At 37.3% G+C, this 21,632-nt stretch overlaps 1 protein-coding gene across 4 annotated transcripts in view; it reads left to right on the top strand.

Moving 5' to 3' along the window:
- The window catches only part of CEP128 (centrosomal protein 128), a 394,462-nt gene that overhangs the window by 18,718 nt on the left and 354,112 nt on the right, over nt 1–21,632 (top strand). For all 4 annotated transcript variants that reach the window (XM_043556773.1, XM_043556771.1, XM_043556772.1 and 1 more), the window contains exons 3-6: nt 3,307–3,467; nt 5,493–5,579; nt 18,730–18,856; nt 19,884–20,002. In XM_043556773.1, the coding sequence (XP_043412708.1) occupies nt 3,321–3,467; nt 5,493–5,579; nt 18,730–18,856; nt 19,884–20,002 (480 nt within the window). In that variant the 5' untranslated portion in view covers nt 3,307–3,320. The remainder of the gene's footprint in view (nt 1–3,306; nt 3,468–5,492; nt 5,580–18,729; nt 18,857–19,883; nt 20,003–21,632) is intronic.

The raw sequence follows: 21,632 nt of genomic DNA, 5'->3' as shown, positions 1-21,632 counted from the left end.
TGTCGTGCAGAAGATCGATTCAAGTTACGTCTGAAGGGAGTTCTCTGTGCCTCTTGGATTTCAGTGCCTTTTTCCTTCCCCAGTTCAGGGAAGTTCTCAGCTATGATTTCTTCAAGTACCCCTTCAGCACCTTTCCCTCTCTCTTCCTCCTCTGGGATACCAATTATGCGTATATTATTTCTTTTTAGTGTATCACTTAGTTCTCTAATTTTCCCCTCATACTCCTGGATTTTTTTATCTCTCTTTTTCTCAGCTTCCTCTTTTTCCATAACTTTATCTTCTAGTTCACCTATTCTCTCCTCTGCCTCTTCAAGCCGAGCTGTGGTGGTTTCCATTTTGTTATGCATTTCGTTTAAAGCGTTTTTCAGCGCCTCGTGACTGTTCCTTAGTCCCTTGATCTCTGTAGCAAGAGATTCTCTGCTGTCCTGTATACTGTTTTCAAGCCCAGCGATTAATTTTATGACTATTATTCTAAATTCACTTTCTGTTATATTATTTAAATCCTTTTTGATCAGCTCATTAGCTGTTGTTATTTCCTGGAGATTCTTCTGAGGGGAATTCTTCCGTTTGGTCATTTTGGATAGTCCCTGGCGTGGTGAGGACCTGCAGGGCACTTCCCCTGTGCTGTGGTGTATAACTGGAGTTGGTGGGCGGGGCCGCAGTCAGACCTGATGTCTGCCCCCAGCCCACCGCTGGGGCCACAGTCAGACTGGTGTGTGCCTTCTCTTCCCCTCTCCTAGGGGCGGGATTCACTGTGGGGTGGTGTGGCTCGTCTGGGCTTCTTGCACCCTGCCAGGCTTGTGATGCTGGGGATCTGGCGTATTAGCTGGGGTGGGTAGGCAAGGTGCACGGGGCAGGAGGGGCAGGCTTAGATCGCTTCTCCTTAGGTGATCCACTTCAGGAGGGGCCCTGTGGCAGTGGGAGGGAGTCAGATCCACTGCCGGAGGTTTGGCTCCGAAGAAGCGCAGAGTTGGGTGTTTGCTCGGAGCGAGCAAGTTCCCTGGCAGGAACCGGTTCTCTTTGGGATTTTGGCTGGGGGATGAGCGGGGGAGATGGCGCTGGCGAGCGCCTTTGTTCCCCACCAAACTGAGCTCTGTTGTCAGGGGGCTCAGCAGCTCTTCCTCCCTTTGTCCTCCAGCCTTCCCGCTTTCTGAGCAGAGCTGTTAACTTATGACCTCCCAGACGCTAAGTCGCGCTTGTTGTGGGAACACAGTCCGTCAGGCCCCTCCGCTTTTGCCAGCCAGACTCGGGGGCTCTGCTTGGCCGGCGAGCCGCCCCTCGCCCCGGCTCCCTCCCGCCAGTCCGTGGAGTGTGCACCGCCTCGCCGCCCTTCCTACCGTCTTCCATGGGCCTCTCGTCTGCGTTTGGCTCCGGCGACTCCGTTCTGCTAATCCTCTGGCGGTTTTCTGGGTTATTTAGGAAGGTGTAGATGGAATCTAAGTGATCAGCAGGACGTGCGTGAGCCCAGCGTCCTCCTAAGCCGCCATCTTGCAAAAACCCTGGGCATCTTTTGATAAGGTTGAATCTCTGCCACCATGGCTGCCTTTTGTGTTGTGACACTTAGGGTAGGGGCTCACTCACTCCCTTTTGTGGGTCATGTTTGACCTTGTGAGTTGTCAGTAAAGAGAGTGCTCAGTTTTTATCAACAATGAAAGTAGTCTGATTTCTGTTTTTATTATGGATTCTTTAATGCTTCTTCGTTCAGCATTTATGACACTTATGTATAATTAACGTGCTTAGTTGCTGAATGTTTCATATTTTATATAAACAGAAGTCCCGTGGAATTCTCAGATCAATCTCATCTTACATCTTGATATCTCTACAGGAGTTCCATCAGATGCAGGAGTTTGGACATCTTTTATTGCTCAAAGTAATTGAAATTAATAGCTGAAGACTGTGTGTGTGTGTGTTTACCAGTGAAATTCATGCTGGAAAGTGTGATTTTGTCTTATTAAAAAATATGTAATCCCTAGTAGGGGTAAGTGAGAGGTCTTTCTTTTTCTTTTGTATTAAGTGACAGCTACACTTAATTTAGTTCATGTTTTATTTTAAAGTCGGATACCCCAGTGTTTTCACTTGTTATACACATACTTTCCAGGTGCATTCAGAATAAAGATCCAGAAAGTCTAGAATATTCTAGATCATTAACAAAAGGTTTCATTACACTGCATTTAATAAACCAGAAAAAATGGCCATATAGATTTTAGGAAGATTATAACAATGTTGAAGATTGTTAACCCTCCATTAAGCAAAAAATGAAATTATTGGGATATTCAACAAACTTCCACTTTTGATCAGTGAGTTTTCTCTCATCCTTCTCTATCCCAATATTTTTTTTCTTTAAATTCCATAAAAGATTTTCTGAAACTTTTGAGATTGTCATGCATGAAATGATTTTCTTTTGCATTAAATCAAAAATTGGGGTAAGGATGGGAAGAAAGCATATTTAGAGAATTTTCTGCTGATGAAACTATACTCAGGATGTTTGGCTTTCTCTTTTGGTGGAGATGTTGGGGATGCCTTCTGCTCACATACTTGTTATTATGGAATTTTTACCTCTGTTAATAGCATTTAATTCTGTATTTTAAATTAAGGTTCATGAGGGGTGCCTGGCTGGCTCAGTCAGTAGAGCATGCAACTCCTGATTTCACGGTTTTGAGTGTGAGCCCAACACTGGGTGTAGAGATGATAAAATCTCTTAAATCTCTAAAATCTCTTAGAGATAATAAAATCTCTTAAAAATAAAATCGTAACAAAAGAAGGTGCATGAGAGTGTTCACTGTACACTGAATTGGGTTTCCTTATTTTAGGTCATTTTGTGACTGTTGTATTTTTGTTTAAAGATAACACATGTTGTTACAACTTTGTAGAACGGACTTCAGACTAATATTGAGACCTATCAAGACCTACTAAGTCTTAGCTTAGAGAGTAACTTTTTGGTTTTTCAATTGTAGAGATGCCAATCTACGAGCACCTTCTACCTTGCAATGTTGTAAGATTACATGAGATACTATAAGAGTGCTTTTAAAATTTAGAAACATTGCACAAAACTAAGAGAATATTATTTGCAGTTGTAAACATGACTAAAATCGTATCTGAGGAATTGTTCACGTGAGGTGGAAAAAATGAAGGAGAGAGAATTGCGTGGGGAAGTGACCTGTATTTTCAGGCTACGTGTTTGGAAATTGTGATATGCCAAAGGACTAATGTAATAAATACTTAAGATCACGATGCAGGTAGTTAATTTAATCTCATATGTCCATGCTCTTTACTATTTGATTGACCTTAACCTGGGTTTGTTTTCAGGATTGTGTACATCAATGGCAGAATCCTCCAGCGATTCAGAACACTTTCGCTCTCGTGACCGATTGAGTCGATGGGCTGCCAGGTCAACATACAGGGAAAGTCTAAGTCGTCCTACAGTAGGCGTCACTGAGAAGGTCAACACTATAACGAGTACTTTACAGGTTAGTTTAACAGTGGTTGCATTTAATAGATTTTCAGTAGTTTAAACTGAGAAATAGTTTTGGTCAGTGTATTAGTTTTTTGCTGCCATAGCAAATTACCACAAACTAATTATATAATTAAATAATGATATATAATTTATAATTGTTTGTAATTAATAATTAAAATACCAAAGTTATTTTCTTATAGTTCTGCACATCAAAATACAACACTGGTCTCATTGGACCCAAATCAGGGTTCGGTAGGGCTGCTTTCCTTCCTGGAAGGCCATGGGACTCTGTTCCTTTGCCTCTTCCAGCTTTCAGGGGCTGCCTACATTTTTTTGGGATCCTCTTCCTTCATCTTCGAAGCCAGCAAGGGTGGGTTGAGTCCTCACTTCACATCACTCTGACTACTCTTCTGCTTCCCTCTTCTACTCCTAAGGATGCTTGTGATTACATTGGGTTCGCCCAATAATCCAGGATAATATTCCCATCTCTAGGTCCTTCACTTGAGCTCTATATCATATCTACAAAATCTCTGTTGCCATGGGAGGTTACAAATACACAAGTCACAAGGATTAGGACTTGAACGTCTTATTGTGCCTAGCACAGTCAGTAAAGATATTTGAAATATGTGATAGGTTGTGGAAGCATTTTGGGATGAGGCAGTATGCCCAAATAAAATGTGTGGGAGTGCAACGAGTAGGAAGTACCACAGTTTAGCTTCTTGTGGTCATGTGCCTTTGAGAGTAACTGCTCATATTTTGACTAGGCAGATTATTCATGGATGAACAATATTGAGATGCCATTTTTATTTGGGGGCTAACTTTTGGCAGTTTGAAAGGCAACCTTTTAGAAGTTTGAGTGGAGGCAGTATATATCCTTTATGTAGAAAGGGCTTGGGAAAAGAGGTGGGTGAAGGGTAACAACACAGCCATACCGAGGGTGAGGGGGGGTGGGGGAAGAAAACTCAGAAATAGAGGTTTTTTTTTTTTCCCCAGCCCCTTAATCTCTTATTTTTGCTTTGCCTGGATAAGCATGGATTTTGGTTTTTAATTGCTTTGGGTTAGTATTCTTTAAAAAAAAAATTTTTTTTTTAATGTTCATTTTTGAGAGAAAGAGAGACAGAACATGAGCAGGGGAGGGGCAGAGAGAGAGAGAGGGAGACACAGAATCCAAAGCAGGCTCCAGGCTCTGAGCTGTCAGCCCAGAGCCCGATGCCGGGCTCAAACTTGTGAACTGCAAGATCATGACCTGAGCTGAAGTTGGACACTTAATTGACTAAGCCACCCAGGCACCCCTGGATTAGTATTCTTAATGAGAAGAGGCTAATTTCTGGTGGAGGGACCATAATTTGATTTAAAACTCACAAGGCTCTTTTTAAACTTACATAAACTAGCATAACATTGGATTTTTGGAGTACAAATAAATCCTTGTACTTTCCAACCAATGAGGAGACACATTAGTAAGTGTATCTTTTTTTGAAAGAAATGCCTCCATTAATCTCTGAGGTAACACCTAGCACATTTGGGTGGAAACCATTTTTGTTGAGATTAGAACTAAATTTGTTGTTTATAGCTAAAGGTTAAAGGATACTTTTTCTTCTAATCAAGTTCCACAGTGAAGTAATAATTAAAATAACATCGTTCCTAATGATTTGCTTCTCTTATACACAATCTAAAAGGTTTGTTCTCTCAGGATTCCTTTTCTATGAAGGAAGTGTGAATTAGTTGAGGTGCACAAATTAATAATGAGGAGTCTTTTCAAATTAGGGTTTTGTTCCTGACTTATTGTGGAACATTGGATAAGGATTTAAATTATGTACTTCAGATTTCACACAAGTAAATTGTGGATGGATTTGAGTTTCTCTCTCAGTGGTTTTTATATGATTTATCTGATATTTAAGAAGTACTGTATATTAATATCCAACTTAGGTATGATATAATTGTACCTTTCACAAATGGTTGACTTAGTTGTTTGACATACTACTAAGATTGAGAAAAGCGTTGTTTGCAACAATTATTAAAATCCATTTTCTTTTTTAAGGACACCAGTCGGAACCTGCGACAAGTAGACCAGATGCTTGGACAGTATCGAGAATATAGTAATGGACAGGCGGGTGCTATAGAACATGTGAGAATGTTTACATATGTTTGTATTTTTTCTTACTCACCTTTTTGGAAATGCAGTTGTTGAGAAGTAGGGATCTGAGATAAAGGAGAGAACCACTGTGAACCTTTAGCTTTTAGACTGCTTTACTATTTTGTAGTAGGTTAGCTTGTCAGATGGATTGCCAACCAGCTTATATAGATTAGTCTATTGAATTTGAAAGTTTTAAGTCAAAGGAGGAAGTATTCAGGATGTTAATTAAATTGAGACTAAATTTGGGCTGGGGATACTCCTCATGGGAGTTAAGAATTTTATGGAGGGTTTCTTTTAAAGTAATACATGCTCATTGTTTAAATAAATTATAAAACTATCTCTTAGCTCCTCTCAGTTCTACTCCAAAGAGGTAACAATCTGACAGTTCCTTGTATATCCTTCCAAGCATGTTCTATGCATGTATACACATAACTACCTTATTAATAATAGGAGTTAATTCTTTGCTTTTTAGTTTATTAGTGAAAACTTAAAAAATATTAAGTAGTAGCAGGAACAAACCTACTTTGTCATGTTGAATGTTAGATGCATAATTATGGTAGCAAATTCCCTTTGAATTGAGGAATTGAGAAATGAAATTATGTGTTAGGTAAACTTCTGTATAGATAAACATTTAAAACACAAAATGTACTCTATGGCATTAAGCCTATGTAGGAGGCCTAGAGCTGAATGATGCTGAACTTTGGGGGTGTGGTTTTTTACACAGGAGGTAAATAAACTCAAGTATTCCATTTCCATCTGAGTTATTAAGTACATAGAATGCAAAGCTACTCATAAAAATTAAGACACAGGAGAGCAAGAGTCTTTGATTTTGCTTTAGGTCATTCCTTAGTCTGGTCTACATTCTCTTCCTTAGTTCCCCCAAATTCTTGGTCTGTTAAAACAGTTGGCTCTCAGTGTTTTTTCCCTGCATACAGAGGAGTCTGTCATTCATTGCCTTCTATTAATACTTACTCATGAGAGCGATGATTTTTACCCTGCCTCCTGTAAGTTACCTGGGGCAATATCTGCCATAATCTGTGGGAATATGTATAATTTGGAAAGAGTATTTCCCATGACAAGTGATTCTGATGGGCTCCTCAATGAAAATTGCTTTCTTAGCATGAAATCGTTTTACTTACTGGTATGGAATAGATCATACCTTAAAAGTGAGGTGGGTTTTTGTTTTGTTTTGTTTTGTTTGTTTTGTATTTTTGTTTTTGATTAAGATCCCTTTAGTTCTAATTTATTTTTTAATTTACATCCAAGTTAGTTAACATACAGTGCAATGATGATTTCAGGAGTAACTCCAGTGATTCGTCACCTACGTATAATACCCAGTGCCTATCCCAACAAGTGTCCTCCTTAAAGCCCTTTGCCCAGTTAGCCCATTCCCCCACCCACAACCCCTCCAGCAACCCTGTTTGTTTTCTGTACTTAAGAGTATCTTATGGTTTGTCCCCATCCCTGTTTTTATTTTATTTTTGCTTCTCTTCCCTTATGTTCATCTGTTTTGTATCTTAAATTCCACATATGAGTGAAGTCATATGATATTTGTCTTTCTCTAATTTCATTTAGCATAATACCCTTTAGTTCCATCCATGTTGTTGCAAATGGCAAGATTTCATTCTTTTTGATCACCAAGTAATATTCCATTGTGTGTATACATATATACACACCATGTCTTCTTTATCCATTCATCTGTTGATGGACATTTGGGCTCTTTCCATACTTTGGCTATTGTTGATAGTGCTGCTGTAAACATTGGGGTGTATGTGCCCCTTTGAAACAGCACTTCTGTATCCTTTGGATAAATACCTAGTAGTACAATTGTAAATCAATGTGTGTTTTGTTTAGGGAGGGACCCTGGAAAGTAATTTTGTTTTTCTTTTGGAGGCTATGCTGCAACTCCTATAAGTCTTCTTGCTATAAAACCTACTGATTTCTTTCTTCCTTTCTTTCTTTCTTTCTTTCTTTCTCTCTCTCTCTCTCTCTCTCTCGAGAGCAAGAGGGAGAGAAAACACATGCGAGTGAGGGAGGGGCAGAGGGAAAGGGAAACAAAGAATCTCAAGGAGGCTCTGTGCTCAGCTCAGAGACCCCTGTAGGGCTTGATCTCAGATCATAACCTGAGCTGAAATCGAGAGTTGGAGCTTAACCAACTGAGCCACCCTGGCGCCACCCCCCTTTTTTTAAACTTTTTTTTTTTTTTTTAGTTAATCCACTATTTAACTGTTAAAAATTTCTCTGTGCTAAATATACATTGCCTTGTTGAAATTAGCATTTCTTTTTTGAAATACGAGAGACTTTCTGTAAAGTGAGACCAATTTGCTTGCTATAGGGAAGACAAGAATTTTTATTAACTTAGATTTTATAAATGATTCTGTTGCTCCACCTTATGAAATGGATAAGTGATGTGTTTGTGTATATCTATGCGTATTTAATATTTGTTTTATTGGGTTTTAACTTTGTGAACATAATTTACAGAAGTTGAGAGGAAATCTAAACATTTGATGTAGTGTTTCCCTCCTGAGATGATCTTCCCCAACAAGAGAACTGTGAGAATTACTCCTGTTGGTTTGTAAAGCCTAAGGGTCAAGAGTCCGGTCACTTTTTTGATGACGTTTACTTGAAATATATACATCATTTCACTTTTTTCCCTTGAATCTTTATAACCTCCAATCCTATATTTTATTTTTTGCTCCTTAAATGTGAAGGTCTCTCTATGAGGAGTTGAGCAGGGTTAAAGCATCAGCGATGGGTCTGTAGGACCTTCTAGAGAAGCAACACCTTCCTTTTCTTGGTCTCTTTGGGAATTTCTCCATATGCTTAGTATATCCCAGACACTTTTTGTATATTAACTCATTTAGTTCTCTCAATAATCCCATTAGGTAGGTACTTTGATTATCCTCATTTGCAAGATAAAAACACCGGGCACAGAATGCTGGCTAACTTGCCCATGGTCTCACAGCTAGTTAGCAACAGACCCATGGATAGGCTGTTATCCCAAAGCTCAGCATCAGGATTCATTTACCTCACTGAGTCATGGTTGCTCACATTTTTGTGATGCTGTGAGTTCATATTTCTGAAGATTGGGATTTTGGATTCAAAGTTTGAAGGGCTAAATACTTTATGTTGCTAAACTACATTTTAGAGATTATTCTAACTGACTGAACAGCAGAAACCCACTGTCACACAAGTCATTAATGTTACAGCTGATACAATGTCCACAATGAGAGTTAGGTGAGACAAATAGAGAAATAGAATTGGGAAGAAATCTGGCACTGAGCTAGAATCGGCATTGACAGATTGTCAAAGTTGGCAGGTCTAGCTGCCACTTAGGCAATATGTGGGTTCTGCAACTTGCCTACATCAGCATCAATTTTTCCCTTCCTCCTAAATAACAACCACTGATTTTTTTTTTTTTTGCAGCCATTCCAAATGAGCCGTATTTAGTTGATAGTATGTCTCAGGGTCTTTGGGCCCAATGAACTTCTTGACTTTATGGAGTGTCAATTTGCATTATTTCTCATGCTGTAAATTTCTTGGGAGGTCTGGGAACATTTGGGCAAAAGGGGACCTGTGGGGAAGGTTTTATTTGAAAGCTTACTGTGAAGATTTGGAATATATTATACTCCTGTATTAAATAGTGCAATTGATAAGCTTAGTATTTAAAATATTTCTAAAACTGTGCATTCCTATTCATGAGAGAATGGGGTCTGTTTTTGTGTTAATACTGTAAAAATGGAATGCCCTCAAGAAAGAATATTCAACAGGGGCACCTGGGTGGCGCAGTCGGTTAAGCGTCCGATTTCAGCCAGGTCATGATCTCGCGGTCCGTGAGTTCGAGCCCCGCGTCAGGCTCTGGGCTGATGGCTCGGAGCCTGGAGCCTGTTTCCAATGCTGTGTCTCCCTCTCTCTCTGCCCCTCCCCCGTTCATGCTCTGTCTCTCTCTGTCCCAAAAATAAATAAACATTGAAAAAAAAATTAAAAAAAAAAAAGAATATTCAACATAAAAAGTTAATACCTTTTGCAGTGGAAATTTGGACTGTAGCTGAGACTCCAGTAGTTAATATTGGTTATAAAAGAAAAATACAATTGTCTTGATTCAAATCAGCAGACTTTTTAAGTTCATATTTTAAAGTAAAGATTGTTGAAAATATCGTAATATCAGATTGGTGAAGATATAGTAATATGAAATTAGAACTTAGGAGACTTGCATTCATATGTAATTTCTCTTCTAATTAAGTACTCTGATTAAAATTTCTTTTTGAGAGTAATAGGATGCTACCATCTGGCATATGGACTTTGGAAATTTGAACGTTAAATAAAAAGTGGAGGTTTTTTTGTTCTATTCAGTGGGTTTCACTTCTCAATATACTTAGTGACATCCCAGAATGATAATGGTAATGGTTGAGGGCCAGGCACAAACCACTTGTAATATCCCAAAGCTAATGGTATCTGCCCTTTTTTTCTGGCTGAGTTTTTGTAATTGTCCTGAAGGTGAGACTTGTTCAGTCTTTTAATAACGTTAAAGTTAAGTAGTAAGAGTCTATGGGTAAGAAATTATAATCAAACAAATTCTGTTATGACTTTTTTATAAATATGTTTTGGATCTTAAGAATTAGGTTCTTGGAGTATATTTAAAATTATATTACTAAGTCCTTCATGAAACTGCTGGACAGGAGAATAATTTTTACAGAATTTTGCTTTGAGGGTAATGGAGAAATGTAGACTCTGGAGTCAGACTGGAAATTTAATCCTGATTTTTCCACTAGAAACCATTTCATTGACTTTGGACAAGTTATTAAACTTTTCTAAACTTGAGTTTCATCAACTGAAAAATGAACATAGTTATATATCTCTCATTATAACATTTATTGAAGTGGTCACACAGTCACACTGTTTAGAAACTTGCTAAACATTCTGTTGTTTCTTTAATTCATCTGATAATCCCTACCTTGAAGCATTTGCTGTGTTCTTTTTTTAAACATTTTTTTTAATGTTTATTTTTGAGAGAGAGCACGAGTGTGTGCATGCGCAAGTCAGGGAGGGGCGGAGAGCAAGGAAGACACAGACTCTGAAGCAGGTTCCAGGCTCTGAGCTGTCAGCATAGAGCCCAATGTGGGGCTGTAACTCACGAGCTGTGAGATCATGACCTGAGCTGAAGTCAGATGCTTAACCGACTGAGCCACCCAGGAGCTCCTTGTTTGTGTTCTTAATGTAGTACGTGGTACATTCTAGGCACTCAGTATTTTCCTTTCTTTGAATTCATTGGGCCCAGACTCAGTTTCATTTGTGTATAAACAACATAATGTGCTGCAACATTCACAGGGATATGTATGTCTGATTATTTTGACTTCAAAGTATATGCTAAATTAGACAACATACATAAGATTACTTTTTGTCCATCTTGTGTTCATGAGTATGTCTGTCCACTCATAATACATTAAGATGCTAATAAGAGCACACTCCATCTTCCATGAGTGCTCATTTATTAACATCAAAATATTATATACAAATATTTTTTGAATACTTTCAAAATTATTAGAATGTAGTGGTATACGGGCTTTGAATATATGGGATTTCATTTAAAAATAAAATAGTTACATAAATAAAAATGATGTATTTTTGTAAGGGAGTTTTTTCAATTTCAGGAATACTATTATGGGCTTATATTTCCATAAATCAGCAGAGAGAGGTTAGGCAAAGCAGCTGGAGCTAATGATCTTTTGGTAAATAAAAAATAAGATAGCAGCAACCATTTTAAAAATACATTTGAGCAACAGATGGTGGGACTGGAAAAATATGCAAACCATAAATTTTCACTCTTGTTTAATTTTTTAAAACTCTTCTCCTCCCCCTCCTCCTCTTCCTTCTTGTTTTACTAGTAGAAGACAAATAGACTGTGAGGAACCAAAATAGAGCTGATACGATTAATTCTACAACCAATGTATTTTGTAGGTCTTGTCAGGTAAACTTTGGCATTGTGTAGAAAAATAGTCAGTGAAGGAAAGCCAGGCATAAAAGCACTTAAAGTGCCCATGGATGACATCATTATCCTGGACAGAAGTTTTAAAACGGCATCTTTTCTGCCTCTACTTTTAGCCTGCATTTTTGCCAAGCTGACCTCTAACATGTGTGAATCGAAGTACTTTAATTTTTTGATGTCATTATTATAGACATATCTGAACTTACAACACTGTCTCTATGGTCATCAGTGCTATATATGTTGTGAATGTTTGCTGAATACTGACTCTTTAGTGTTAGGTGAAAATAAAACTAAATCATTAAGCAGAATATTTAGATATTTCTAATTTCTGCTGAACTATGTAGCTAAGTCAATGCAGTTATCCATACCTGGCCAAATTTGCATGCATTTCTGTATAATCTATGTTATGTTAGGGGACATATTTTCTTAGTATGAAAATAAGAGACAACTTAGAGTAAAAAAAGTACCTGAAGAAACTGAATGGAATCTTTACATAGTTTCCAGAATTCAAGGCCTACTTTAAAGTGCAGCATTTACAACTTTTACCAAGGTTATTCCTGGCTTTTTTTTTTTTCCCCCCTTCAGTTGTGTTTTTATTAGTGTGGAAGGTAATTAGTTGATTACTGGTAGCTAGTATATTTGTGTGTGAATAATCACTATCCCTTGTGTATTTCTATTATGGTCTCTAGAATAATGGTAAATATCTTTTAAGAATTTCCTAATGACTATTTTTTGTGTGATTACTTCCCCCCCTCTCACAGTGAACATAGTCAAGGATAGAATTAGTTTTTTAGAGAATGTGAATTTGTAAGATACACTATTAGTGAAGCAGTTACTATTGCTATATATTTACCAAAAAAGTTGATACATCTCATCTTCCCATATTGAAGCCTAATTTTATTGAATGGCTTATTTCTTAGGTATTTCTGATAGTGTTGGTGGACTTGATGCCTAGTTTCCTAGCTGTTTACTATTGCTTGGAAACTTTGCCTTCCTAGGGACTAGTCAAGAAATTTGCTCTTACAAATTTTGGAAAGTCAGTATTTTTAACCTAAAAAAGTAGACCAGAGTTGCTGGTCCCCGGTAGATAGAGTTAACATATTCTTTGCTGAATACTGCTTTAAAACCGCTACTGGATGCATGGAGCAGCCATTTGAGGACCCTGAAAAGTAAATACGGGCAGTTCTGATTGCATGGTTTGGCTGTGCATGAGTTCCATTACCCCAGTTTGTTCAAATAACACCAGTCCTAAACAGCACAGTTTGAATTTCAGTTAACAAAGTTTATTAACTGTGAATAACTGCAAAAAGTTCAAACTTTGCTTCTAGTTCTTCAATTCACATATTACTATGTAAATAGCAGATCACTGCTTTTGAAGTCTGTTGCTGATTGGTTGTAGGTAATAAAACACACGGTTGTGTTACTTCCTTGTCTTCTAATGATAAACCAGCTTGCCATTTACAAGCACAACAAATAATAAAGGGATTGGCTAACAGTGCAACAATGAGATGGAAAGTGATCATGCTGGGAGTGAAAGTTGAATCATATTATGGAGGAGTTATATGTGGAATTATAAAGACATGACTGAGAGTGGGAATATTGACGTTGCTGCTCAAGGGTCCCTAGATTGCCTACAACTGCCATAACAAAAACTACCTTATACTGAGCAAACTAATCTTCCCTAGGCATTATTCTAATTATTTTACGTACATTGTCTTACTGTATCCTCTAACGAAAGTATGTGAGAGTTATTATCTGATATGGTGTGAAATATATGGATAGGAGCAGAAGCAGCATAGCTGAGGAAATCACTGCTAGGCTTCCCTCTGGACTTTCTGAATCATGTGTTTTTTGTTTGTTTGTTTTTGTTTTTAACCAATCACACCTCTTATTTGGAGAACCCATTGCTGCCTGGATGATCTCCTTTCATAGACTTGGTTTGCAATATAGTTAGTCCTTTTGAGTTATACACTCTTTTCCAGTTCATTAAACTTGCCTTCTATTTTTGTCTCTAATTAGAGTTCTCCTTCTCCTCCTCCTCCTCCTCCTCCTCCTTCTTCTTCTTTTTAAAGTTTAAAGGCACAGAGAGAGGGGGAGAAAGAGAGAATCCTGAGCAGACTCCTCATTGATAGCGTGGAGCCTGATGTGGGGCTCAAACTCAAGGACCATGAGATCATGACCTGAGCTGAAATCTAGAGTTGGACGCTTAACTGAGTGAGCGACCCAGGAGCCCCTCTGATTAGAGTTTTTCCAAATAGAGTCTTCACAGAGCTTACAGAGCTCTATGAGAATTTTAAAATTTGATATTTTTATTTTAATGGTAATCTAAAACCTTATGTTTTACAAAATTTCATTTATTTACTAGTTGCCAAAATAATGAGTTGGTTTCCTACTCAAAAGTAGTGACCCAGGCGCCTGGGTGGCGCAGTCGGTTAAGCGTCCGACTTCAGCCAGGTCACGATCTCGCGGTCCGTGGGTTCGAGCCCCGTGTCAGGCTCTGGGCTGATGGCTCAGAGCCTGGAGCCTGTTTCCGATTCTGTGTCTCCCTCTCTCTCTGCCCCTCCCCCGTTCATGCTCTGTCTCTCTCTGTCCCAAAAATAAATAAAAGTTGAAAAAAAAAATTAAAAAAAAAAAAAAAAAGTAGTGACCAAGGACTTTTTTTCTCTTTGAGGATTATCAACTCACATAGTTATGAATATTTGAAGTGTTTGAATCCATTGTAGTTCATATTTCTATTGATGCTCAAATTATTTCATCATTTCCTAGAGGGAGATCTCTTGACTTCTGAGTTTGAAGGCATGTCTTGACAATTTGGATAAACTACCTTATAATTGCCCTTCAGTTTCAGTGACCAAATTTCATTTGTATTTATCCCAGTACGTAGTAGTAATGCTTCAATTATTTTATTCTAACATCAAATGAAAGGAGATAAGCGAATAGACCTAAAATGTAAGTAATACATTTATGTCAAGTTGAGGTGAAAAAAATGCGCCATAACATGTTCTGGGATGCGGGGCTTATAGTATTTCAGATAGGGGAAATTGGGTGAAAATGGAGGCATCACTTGGTACGTATAGAGATAGTGATGCTAAACTCTTAGAACCTGTACCATTGGAGTCTGTACCATAGTCTTGTGGGGAGCGTTACTTAGTTTCAGCAAAAAGACATCATCCATCATAGTAAATCTTAAATGAGTTTTATTAGTATTATTTTCTTTGTTTAGTGTTTTTTTTTTGTTTTGTTTTGTTTTTTGTTGCTTTGTTTTGCTTTTTCATTTAATTTCAAGTTGGGCCTGCTTTTTGCATCTAGTTAAGGGTTAAAATCCTAAAGAATATGGAACAACTTTCATAATATCATTATCTCTTTATCTCTTAGTTTTTGTGCTTTAAGAGTTATTGGCTTCATACATCATGATTAGATTTTGTGCAGTATCTCTTGTGTTACTCCTACTTGAAATGTAGATTTTAATTCTATTACATTTTTAGTTTTGTATCTTAGGATCTGTTTTTGCCATATTTGTAGGAGTAATTAAAAAATGTTTACCTTTTACCATTTACATTATAGTTCTTGGTTTTTATATATCAGCCTGTTTATCTGTTCAGTGGCTTATGATATCTTTTTAGAGTTTTAAAGTGAGGTTGCTAAATAATTGGTCTAACCTTTTATAAATATCCAACATTTGTTATTACTTCTAGATTTTAGGGTAATGTATCATTTGTCTTATTCTGTACTATTTTCCATATGGTTCCATGGTGGGGTTTTATTTTGTTTTTGTTTTTGTTTTTGTTACTAGGAAGTGTGTGTGTGTGTGTGTGTGTGTGTGTGTGTGTGTGTGAATGTGTATATAAATTCATTTTATTCATCAGCTTTTAGTTACAGCTTAGGATTTGTTAGCAAATAAGCCCACATAAAAAGGATGCTGGCAAGTTCTCCTTCTGGCATCAGTAGATAAGATTATTTGGGATCAACTCTCCTATTTGGAACAGTTAGAAAAGCAAAAAAAAAAGAGGTGGGCGCCTGGGTGGCTCAGTTAGTTGAGCATCCGACTCTTGATCTCGGCTCAGGTCATGATTCCAGGGTCATGGGATTGAGCCCCATGTCAGGCTCTGCGCTGAGCATGGAGTCTGCTTAAGATTCTCTCCTTCTCTCCCTCCCTCCCCCTCTGCCCATCTGCCTTGCTCATGTGCTTGCTCTGTCTCTTCTATAATACCAAAAATGAAATAAAAAATAATACTGTGACTGTGAATCTAGCAGAGAACAACCAAGGCTGCGGGGAACTTTATAGTCTAGGTCTGGTAAAGCTCTGGCAAAAATGGAAGTCTAGAAGGAGTCCTGCATCTGGAACTCTTCTCTTAAGTTAGTAGCTGATTTCAAAAGAGATTGCTTAGAAGCAGAGAGGGTAGGATGAAAGCTATCAATAGACTGAAGAGGTCGGGGAGACCAAAACTAGAATTTAGGAATCTTCCAGCTTTCATTTGAGACCCCAAAGAGTGATAGTGTAGGAAAAATGATGAGGTAAAAATGAGAGAAGAGATGAACTGAAAAATAGACCAGCCCTGGTGGGAGCAGAAGCCCAGTTTTCAGTCATCTTGGTTCCTAACTAGATTAAGGTGGTTTCGGTTTCCTGGTGATTCTAGCCTGACTTTGTCCTAGAAGAAAAACCAAATCTCTTCTGAAGGAAGATGTCATCATCTAGAGTTTCAAATAATCTCCACAATTTTTCATATACAATGTCTATGACATGATAATCAGGCATAAGAAAATACAAGAGGTGACTGAAAGTCAAGGGAAAAAACAGACAATAGAAACATACATGCTAATATTAAAAAAAAAAAATCTGATTAACCTGTTCAAGAAATTAAAAGACAAGATTGAGGATTTTGGCAAAGAATTGGAAACCCCAAAAAAAGAACCAAATGAAAATTACAGAAACTGAAAAATATAACTAAAATAAGCAAATAAATAAAAACCAATCCTGTTGAGTATAGGTTAAATAGCTGTTTTTTACCAAAAAATGGCTGGAACTGATCCATGAATTCAGCAAAGTTGCAGTATATAAAATCAATGCACAGAAATCAGCTGCATTCCTATACACCAATAATGAAACAACAGAAAGAGAAATCAAGGAATAGATCCCATTTACAATTGAATTGGAAGATAGGCCAGCATAAGGTATCCAAAAAGAAAAATGGATGAATGAAAGAACCAAATAATTCAGAAAACGATGACATGGGATTTGGTAAAAAGATAGCTTGACTATATCTCAATTTTCAGAAGGAGAGGGAGGAGAGAAAGGGGCAGAAACAGTATTTGAAGAGATGATGGCTGAGAATTTATAACAGGGAAGATACCGAGGTACAGGTTCCATGATCTCTATGGGTCAAAGATGGGGTAACTACAGGTAAAGCTTCACGTTGTCATATCACAGTAAAGACATTAACAATCATAGTCAAACAGAAAATCTTAATAACTAGAGCTTAAAAGGGCAGACAACTCACAAAAAGAGCAGTAATAAGAAACAGCAGCTGACTTTGCTTCTAAAAGGATAATGACATCAGGCTTCACTTGAAAGATGTGAATAATAAAGATAAACAAGAAAAGGTTAATAGAGCTGGTTCTGTCACTAACTTGTGTGATCTAAAGTCATTTTACATTTCCAGTCCATTTTTCATGTTATAGTTTAGATTTGAGCTTCTTAACATGGTTTTATTTTATTTGGAGCTTACCCTAGGTTATTGATACGCTGTTTTGTGTTCACTGTGTAAATACTCTGGTCTACTTATGTGTTAGATTTAATGTTACTTATGTATAAATTACTCTCAAGGTCGACCTTGTCTTCCTGAGCCTCATCTGTTTATTTCTCTGGATTAATAGGCTGGGTTCTATAGCTAGTGAATGCACAGGCAGGATGGTTTGGGTATGTAGATCTCAATTTAGAGAAGTAGGGGACAGAGGTGTGGAAAATTAGCCTCCCGCCCCCACCCCCCCACCCCCGAAATGAGAACATTAGAGGTACATTCTTGAAATTTTATTTCTTTTAATCCAGAACTTTAACCTTGGTTTTCTAGCAGAGCTAAAGCCAGATAACCAAAAATGAAAGGGTTTGCTCATTTGTGATTCATATTCTTGTGTTTCATCTTGTGCTTTCCCTTCAGTGGAGGCTACCTTTTTTTCTGCACAGTTCCCCAAGGAGACAACTCATTTTCTTCATAAGTGATGTTCTACTCTTTAATTCTGGCTGAATTTAGGAAACCCTCTCCTCTCAATCAGTTTTTTTGACATTCTCTTTAAAGAGTTATGGGTGACTTGTTCTGTGGATCAGTTCATTATTAATATTATGTTTTATTTATCCTTGGATAGGATGCCTAGACTTTCAGGTTCTGAATTCCTAGCAATTCAGGGTATGTGGATTTTCTTCAGCTTTAATCTCTGTTCCCTTGGGTTTCATTTGAAACCTCTTTTCAGGTCTGTAGCTGGGTACAGCTCTGGACATTATTCTTTGTATTTGGTGTCTTTTTATTTAATACAGCCTTTTAGGTCAAAAAGATGTTTTCTTATAACCCCTGTTGGCTGACTCCCTAATAATCTGAAGAGAGCATTTGGACAACTGTAATCCCTAGTATGTATTAACAATTTGACATCTGACCACATAGTTTTCTGGGATTTGAAGTCTTTGAATCAAGAATTTAAAAAATGTTCTGATACACAATTGGACAGTGCACATGATTTTAATAGAAGCAGTCACTGTAAGAGCTGGTCAGTTTCCTGTTTGTTACAGATCTGGGGCTTCTAAAGGAATGTTTACAAGCGAGGAAGACTCTCCTTTCAGACACATTGGGCTTCTTACGTTTCTAAGCATGGGTGGCACATACATTAAACATTTTATCTGGAGACATCTCTTTCACATTCTGCTAATAGAAAGATGGAATAGGTAGCAACAGATGTTATTTAAAACCAGATGTTAGAATTGGCTCTAGAATATTTATGTTTACTATGTTTCTATTTCCTAACATAACTTACTTCAAATTTTTTTTGGATATAAAGTCTCTTTGGAAAGTCAGGTTTTTCTGAAATAGCTTTAAAAATCTCTTGTTTGTTTGTATTTGGAGTTGTTTAAAGAGAATAAATTTTCCTTCACTATATTCTTTAATTTAGTTAAAAGAAAGCTTGGAACAATCAATAGGCCAATTGCGGAGTCAGCGTTTATTGAGAAACTCAGGAGGGAGAAGTATTTCTGTTACAAGTCTGAGTGCAAGTGACCTCGATGGTGGCACTGTGACAGGTAAACTCTTCAGAGATGTTTTGTTTTGTTTTGTTTTGTTTTACAGATATTCCTGAAGTACATATTGAATGCATTTAATCTTTGGAGAAATAGAACCCATACATAAAATCATACAAATGATGTTTAGAAGATGCAGTTGTCAGTTATTTTATGGTGCCTAATTTGAAGTGTGTTCAGTGAGACTTTGTTACTCTATTACTTTTGTTCTCAGACTCCGTAGACCACAGAGGGTTTTACCTGACAAAACTTGGGTTTAATTGTCTGCTTCTAATCAAAAGCAACACACAAATAGGATTTACTGTGTGTTATACTTTCTCGATTAGAAGTCTTGTCCCAGCTTCACAGTTTTTCAAAGTCTGATTAAGAAATATCCTATGACACTTGTTAAAAACAGGTGAATTTTATCTTTGGTGTGCAGCTAGATTTCAATGGCTAGATTAAAGCTGATAACACTTGGTTTGCCTGTAGTTAATCCTACTTAATACTTTCCTACAGCACTGAGATCACATATGAATAGAAAAGTATGCAGTGAAGAGAGGTGATTTAGATAGAAGTGAATATTAGCAACTTGCATTGTTAATAATGCTATTGATCATGATAAGGATTAAAAATTGGACACAACCAGCTAATCTTTTTCATGTAGTTTTTATTGATTTTTAAACTATGTTCAGATTTTAGATTACTTTGTTGGAAAAATTCTGTTTTATTGGTATTAAGTTATATTTTAGAGAGAGAAGTTATTTTTATTTTCCAATTTATTATTTTAAAAAGAATATATTGCTTCTTTGAAAAGTATAGCAAATTAGAACTTTTGATATTTTCTATTTCTGTGTTATTTCTTTTGCTCATTTTATCTGCTTTAAGAACAAGATGAGTGCCACTTTGTGGCCTTAGCAAGATACTTGGGAAATAGTCTGGGTTAGGGCGTGTGTATATATCCATGACTGATGTATATTTTCTGAGCAAAATTTTACACGTTTCTTCTCCTGCATGTTTTTATTCTCTCCGTTTTGTTTCATCTCTAAAGAGGGCTACCGTTTTCCACCTACCTCACCTCTCAAGGACTATGGGGATCATCAGGGGAGTAAACGAATTAGGTCCAGAACTGGTGTCCGATTTGTTCGGGAGACTGACGACATGGGCCAGGTACTTTGTACTAGTCTGTAATCTGCTTTTATCTTTTTTTTTTTTCTTTTTAAACCAAGTAAACTATTTTATTTTCAGTGTACTAATTACCATTTATTTTGTACTTTGTTCTGGAGGATTATGTTTTGTAGAATATTTAAAAATGAGTTTAGTTTTGAACAATGTTTTATTTCCTTGTTCAGGTGGCTCATTCTTCGGTAAGCCCTGCTAAGTCAGCTACTTTCTATTTTGCTAATTTTGGTTTAGTGTAAACAAGTTAGTCCTTGTGTGGTTAACCTATTGATTTTTTTCATTGGTATTTTTCTGATTGTTGAATCATTGGTAGAGTTACTTAATTAGAAGCAAGAAATTTCATACTCTTTCCATGTATTTCATGTATTCAGTAAAGATTTTGGAAGTATTCATTCTAAGGGCATATATCTTTTTCTGCTTCTTTAAGCTTCCATACAAGAGCTGAAAAAATGTTTCTTGTTGCTTTGTGTAGCTAAATTAATTAGACAAAAGCTAGAGGATGTTGCTGACTTTGAGGTTTTTGTTTTGGTGGTTTCAGGATTGCAGCCTCAGAGCTTGTCAGGATACTCACCTGTAGCTTTTGCTTGTTACAGATTAAGATAGAGATAACAAAACCAAGTGCATGAGATGTCCCCTTGTAGAAACTTTTCCTTTACTGTGTGGGTTTTGGTTTTTTTTGGTAGGTGCAACTTACTAGCGTGTATTGTATGATTAAGCCTAGAGCAGAGAACAATATCCTAACGTTGTTCATTTACTTTTCCGTTCTGTTTATTTAGTGCTATTGTTCTGGGACAGTGCTTGTGCTTGGGAATAGAGATAAGCAAAGACCTTGTGTCTTTGTGGAGTTTGTAATCTAAGGGGAGGGGCTAGATATTAAATAAGTACACAGATGGATCCATAATTGTGAGCTGAGATGCATGCTGAACAGTAAGCATAGGGTCATGGGAGTGTGTGGTAGAGGGACTTGCTCCACACAGGGAAGGCTTCTTGAAGAAAGGCTGAGCTGAAATCTGAAAGTTGAGTGAGTCATTTTGGGTAGAACAGATACCTTGATAGGAAGGAAGCTAACACCTAGGGCAACTGAAAGGCCATGTGGCTGAAGAAATATGAAGGACCAAGACTATGCATAGTCTTTGTAAGGGGATAACAATTATTTTGAAAAGATCATTCTACCTCTAGTGTAGAAAATGAAATCAGTGTGGGTAATCCAGTTAAGAGGATATTGCTGTGTTGTGGGTGTGAGATGGTGGTTACTTGGATTAGGATAAATGGAGTTGGAGAGAAGGTAGGGTAGACTTAAAAGCTATTTGGTGGGTAAAATGAAAGGTCTTGAAGATCAGATGACCATTTGGGGAGGGGGAGAATGATTGTAAAGGAGGGGTCAAGGATGAGTCCTAGGATTCTGGTTTGCAAAGCTGGAAAATCATTGCAAAACCTAAGTGAATGGTCTGCTCTTCATCCACTGTATTACCTCCACTCCTTTTTACTTGTTCTTCCTTATTTTAAGTCTCTTAAGATGACCTTTAGCTCCATGTGATAGTGTACTTTCTTATTTATTAAAAAAATTAAGTTTGTTTATTTTGAGAGAGCAAGTGGGGTAGGGGCAGAGAGAGAGACA

This window comes from Prionailurus bengalensis, chromosome B3 (assembly GCF_016509475.1).
Source record: "Prionailurus bengalensis isolate Pbe53 chromosome B3, Fcat_Pben_1.1_paternal_pri, whole genome shotgun sequence".
NCBI classification, from domain to species: Eukaryota; Metazoa; Chordata; class Mammalia; order Carnivora; family Felidae; genus Prionailurus; species Prionailurus bengalensis.
The sequence above is the reverse complement of the archived record's forward strand: the minus strand, read 5'-3'. Positions and strand labels throughout refer to the sequence as shown.